This window comes from Panthera pardus, unplaced genomic scaffold (genome assembly GCF_024362965.1).
Source record: "Panthera pardus isolate Hobbes unplaced genomic scaffold, ASM2436296v1 HiC_scaffold_11, whole genome shotgun sequence".
In the NCBI taxonomy this organism is placed as follows: domain Eukaryota; kingdom Metazoa; phylum Chordata; class Mammalia; order Carnivora; family Felidae; genus Panthera; species Panthera pardus.
The window spans coordinates 43,519,341-43,524,230 of NW_026526666.1; the positions used below are offsets into that span (position 1 = coordinate 43,519,341).

The 4,890-nt window shown below is 41.4% G+C and overlaps 1 protein-coding gene across 1 annotated transcript; it reads left to right on the forward strand.

The window, feature by feature from the left end:
* The first annotated feature begins 514 nt into the window (after nucleotides 1-514).
* On the forward strand, nucleotides 515-2,221 carry LOC109266657 (RAD51-associated protein 1-like). Its single transcript, XM_053893814.1, has one exon. The coding sequence runs from the start codon at nucleotides 578-580 to the stop codon at nucleotides 1,580-1,582; it is 1,005 nt and encodes a 334-aa protein (XP_053749789.1). The 5' UTR covers nucleotides 515-577; the 3' UTR covers nucleotides 1,583-2,221.
* Nucleotides 2,222-4,890: the final 2,669 nt, after the last annotated feature.

The window sequence follows — 4,890 nt, forward strand, 5'->3', positions numbered from 1 at the left end:
GGAAAGGAAGAGGGAAAAGGAGCAGAGAGAAAGGAGGGGAGAAAGTACTGTTACCAACGTGACCATTGTCATACAAGGGGCATTCAGAAATCTAATACAAAGGATAAGACTATCCATAACAACTTTGTCAAAGAATCCACAGGGCAGACCCACTCCTTCCTTGTCTAGTAATCTCTGTAGCAATTGCAGACTTGGGTAGAAAGCAGAACAATTCAATGTCATGAATTTCACAGATTCCCACCTAATATATGAATTCAAACTTCTGTGCTTGTGTAAGGCACGGGCTGTGCAGAAGGAGAAATAGGACAGCAAGTATCCCATAGATTTTTATTATCCCATGGGATATATCTACTAAAAACTGGCTGATCTGATCCATTATCCCACTTGCAGATGGTCTAGAATGGTTACATTGTCACATATATTACCTGATTTTAAAGTTAAATGTTCTCTGTTAACACTACTTACATAAATAACAAATTGCTTTGGCCATTAAAACCTAGCAAATTAGGGGAATTGAAACAGCCACTGCTGCCAACAAGAACTTGAAAGCTGCAAACTTTCAGCCTTGGAGGGGGCCATGGTGCGGCCTGTGAGGCATAAGAAATCGGTCAATTACTCACAGTTTGAGGACTCTCACAGTGATGATGACTTTATTTCTGCAACTGCACCTTTAAATAAAAAACCCAGAACAACACCAAAGGAGTTAAAACTAGAAACAAGGAAACCTAAACTGAAGAATCTCCAGAAAGAAGATATCCCATTGCAAGAGAAAACCCCTAAAAAAAGGATGGCTTTAGATGACAAGCTCTACCAGCGAGACTTAGAAGTCGCACTTGCTTTATCAGTGAAGGAACTTCCAACAGTCACCACTGATGCGGAAGAGGCTCAAGATAAAAGCATTGAAAAGTGTGACAGTCGTGAAAGTGAAACAATGAGTAAGGCCCCTCATATCTCCAATTGCAGTGTAGCCAGCGATTATTTAGATTTGGATAAGATTACTGAGGAAGATGATTTTCCTGGTGTTCAAGGGAAAAGAAAAGCAGCATCAAAGGCTATGGTACAACAGAGGAAGATTCTTCTGGAAGGCAGTGATGGCAATAGTGCTAATGACTCTGAACCAGACTTTGCAACTGGTGAAGAGTCCGAGGATGACTCTGATTTTAGTGAGAGTGAAGATAATGATGAAGACTTCACTGTGAGAAAAAATAAAGTGAAAGAAATTAAAAAGAAAGAAGTGAAGGTCAAATCCCCAGTTGAAAAGAAGGAGAAGAAACCTAAATCCAAATGTAATACTTTGGTGACTTCAGGAGACTCTGCTCCAGCTTCTGTGAAATCAGAACTTCAGCCTTCACCAAAAAAGGTTTCTGGTTCTTCGGAGGTCACTAGGAAACCATTACAAATACGCAGTCCTTTGGCTGAAAACAAAAAACCTAAGTGGGTCCCACCAGCGATGTCCGGAAGCAGCAGCATCAGGAGCCCACTGGCAGGCGTGTCTGTTAAGTCTCCAAATCAGAGTCTCCGCCTGGGTTTGTCCAGATTAGCACGAGTTAAACCTTTGCATCCAAATGCCGCTAGTAGCTGAGTGTGATAGTAAACACATGTTTGATTAAGAGAATCACAGTTTTACAAGTGTGTTTATATTTGATTTGTGTTTATATTTAAGGAGGGTATCATAAGATAAAGGAATCCTTTAATGTCCTATAAATTGCCTCTACCCATTCCATGATGATATTCTCTGAAGCTATTCAAGATTCCAATAAGGGGTTTGTTTATCAGAATTATCTTGTAATGCCCTTTCCTTCTGGAGAATGTGTTCTATTTTTCCTGTGTATAATAAGTCATTGTCATTCAGTGGTTGTCACTTTGACATGGAGAAAGTCCATGTTGCATGCTATTCTTTTCTAGAAACATGATGCTCCTTTCTAGCTTTGTCTAATTTATGGCACCTTAATTGTAACTATTCAGAGTTTAAAAGGAAACATTCCCACTTTTTCCAGGGGACATTTCTGAAATCTTACTTAAGCTACATTGTCAGTTTAATTGCAAAAATGTTTCATATTTTAGTCAAATACTAAGAATTTAGAATTCATTTACCCATTAAAATGGTTGCTATAATGACCTATGTCTCCTACTCAGAAGTAGATGTTTATTGTATAGCAAATAGAATTTCATGACATTTTATGAAGTTCTCATCAAAGCCTTTAATAAAAGTGAAAAAGTTTTGAAAAAAAAAACAACAAAAAAAACCTAGCAAATTAGTATTCTGGATTGGGATGGAACAGAATACTATGCAGAACAAACATGACTGTTTTCAGTCAAACGAGTTTTGTTTATCAGCTGTATGATTCCCTTGTGGCATCAGAAGGAACCCCTGACCTCCACAGGTATCTTTCCAGTCCTCCTCCCCCTTGTTCTAGGTTCCTAGAACCCATCCTTTGACTCATCTCTTGAACTCTCAGACCCTTCTTGTTCAGCAGTTGCCTCACTGTCCCATTTCTAACCATAGGTCTTCACTGCTTACCTTCACTGGGGCGTTCCCCTGCTACACGCTTTTTACAGCCATTTTTCTTCAGCAGCTGTTGCTTGGCTTCCTCCCTGGTGTGCAGAGCACCTACAGGCTTCCAGGACAAGGGCTGCATTCTAGACTAGCTGATCAATAAAAGTCATACCAAATTAATTGTAACATCTTTGTTGTCCCCAAGACTAATTTTGGCCATTTTTCTTCATGCCTTTTAGGAATCCCAAGAGACCTCCTGAAATTACACAAATCAACTGTCACACTCATACTCATAGGGTACAGTAGGTAACATAAATAATTGAAATAAATGGATAGGGAGGCACCAGGACTGAGGCAAACTAGAGAGCACATGCCCCATCTCATGAAGGAAGGTACAGCCAAAACTCAGCATGAACCAATTGTTATGTGGTAACAAACTAGGGCCCACTCATTGCAGATCCTTTGACTTTTTAAGAAATCTCCCTTTTATGTTGGTAATTAATTCAATGTTGAATATCTATATACTGTATGAACCAATACGATGAGAGACAAAGAAACACAACCATAATCCCAGTTTGTGACATGTGACATGTTGGTTAATGATAGAAATGTCAATAGGGCATTCACCTGTGACTCTGTGATGGACAGCAGCAGTCAGACAATCACCATGGGCCACATCAGGACTCTCCAACTTCCATCATATTCTGATGAGGAGCACAGAGAAATTAATGCCAGATGGAAGCTACACAATATTATTTGCTTCCCTCCTCCTGGTTAGGTTAAAAAAAAAAAAAAAAGGAAAGAGAGATCAATGATATATTTTAGGGGCACGTCAATCAGGATGTATAACCATGAACTGAATTCTGGCTCCAAAGTAACAGGCAGCCATAGAGAAACTAAATTCATATCTCTGAACACCGGGAAGTTTTGTGAGTCTCAAAACCATTTGAAGGAGGGAGTGTTCAAAGTAAACACACTGCGAGCTGGAGCCTAGCCTCTGACTTTCTAACAGTTAAGGTACTCAAAGAGTGAGACTTACACAAATGTGATGGGAAGAATTATGCTTTACGTTTTGTTTTTTTTTAAGTTTATTTACTTATTTTGAAAGAGAGAAAGCACAGGCATGCGCAAGCAGGGGACGGGCAGAGAGAGGGAGAATCCCAAGCAGGTTTCATGCTGTCAGCACGATGCAGGGCTGGAACTCACGAACTGTGAGATCATGACCAGAGCCAAAGACAAGAGTTGGACACTTAACCAACTGAGTCACCCAGGCACCCCAAATTATGCTTCACATTTTATATGCACCAGTGACCATGTGCCTTTCTCAAATGATTCCTACCAGCTTTGCACCCTCCAAACCTGCCTTTATGACCTTAATTCACCATCTCCCAAGCAGTGTGCTTAGGCTCAGGTTATATGAATATGCTTGCCAAAACTCTAATCCTCTAAGCCTTGGGCTGTCAGGTAGGCATATGGCAACTGGAGTGTCTGAGCCTGTCTCCTCTGACCACAAGCAATCCAATCTGTTTATCCTAATGCAATGTAAAATATTATTATTTTTGACATGCCACAATGAAGAAAAGATTAGAAAGCACAGCTAATGCCTCTGTCTGCAGGGTTCTTTATGGATGGGTTTGTCTTGGAGGTGACCTTCACCTCTGTCATGGATATACTGCTCAGATCGCCTCTCCAGGACTGAGGCATTTGTTTCTGTAACCACTGGGGGTGTTGGCAGCTGAAGCTCTTGGCTGAGTCCCTCATTGGGGTTCACACTCTGCTGAAGAGAGGCACCTAACTCAAGGTCACTGCCCTCCTCAAGGACAGCCTGCAAGCTGACTATTCAATGACTAGGGATGGGAATTAAGTCCTGGTCCCTCTCTCCAATTCTAATCAAGTTTAAAGAGCCACCCCCCAGCCACAGAGCTCCTATAAATTTAACTGAGGCCTCTGTTTCAATGCATCACTGTTTTATTTCCCTTTCTGTCCAATCCTGCCCTCTTCTCTTCCTACAGCTGTTGATCCCAGGAGCACACCGAACAATCTCCCTGCTTGCAAATCTCCATCTCTCAGTCAGCCCCCAGAACCCGCCTGTGACAACCTCTGACTCAATCTCTCTTTCACATAAAAGTCATCCCCTCTGGAAACATGTAGGAGCATAACTAAGCATAACCTTGCCATCTCAGATGAATCTCATTTCAACGTCCATTTCCCACATAGGTCATGAGGTCTGTCTGTTTTCACTCTACTGGACTTCCTCGGTGAGGTTTAGAAAACAAGTTTTATACAGTGGGGAAAAGAAGTAAATCCACAGGAAGTAAAACTTCCCATCCTAACACCCTCCCTCCATGTCAGGCCAACCACAAGCATAGAGGCTGCTGTCCAGGGGTACAGCA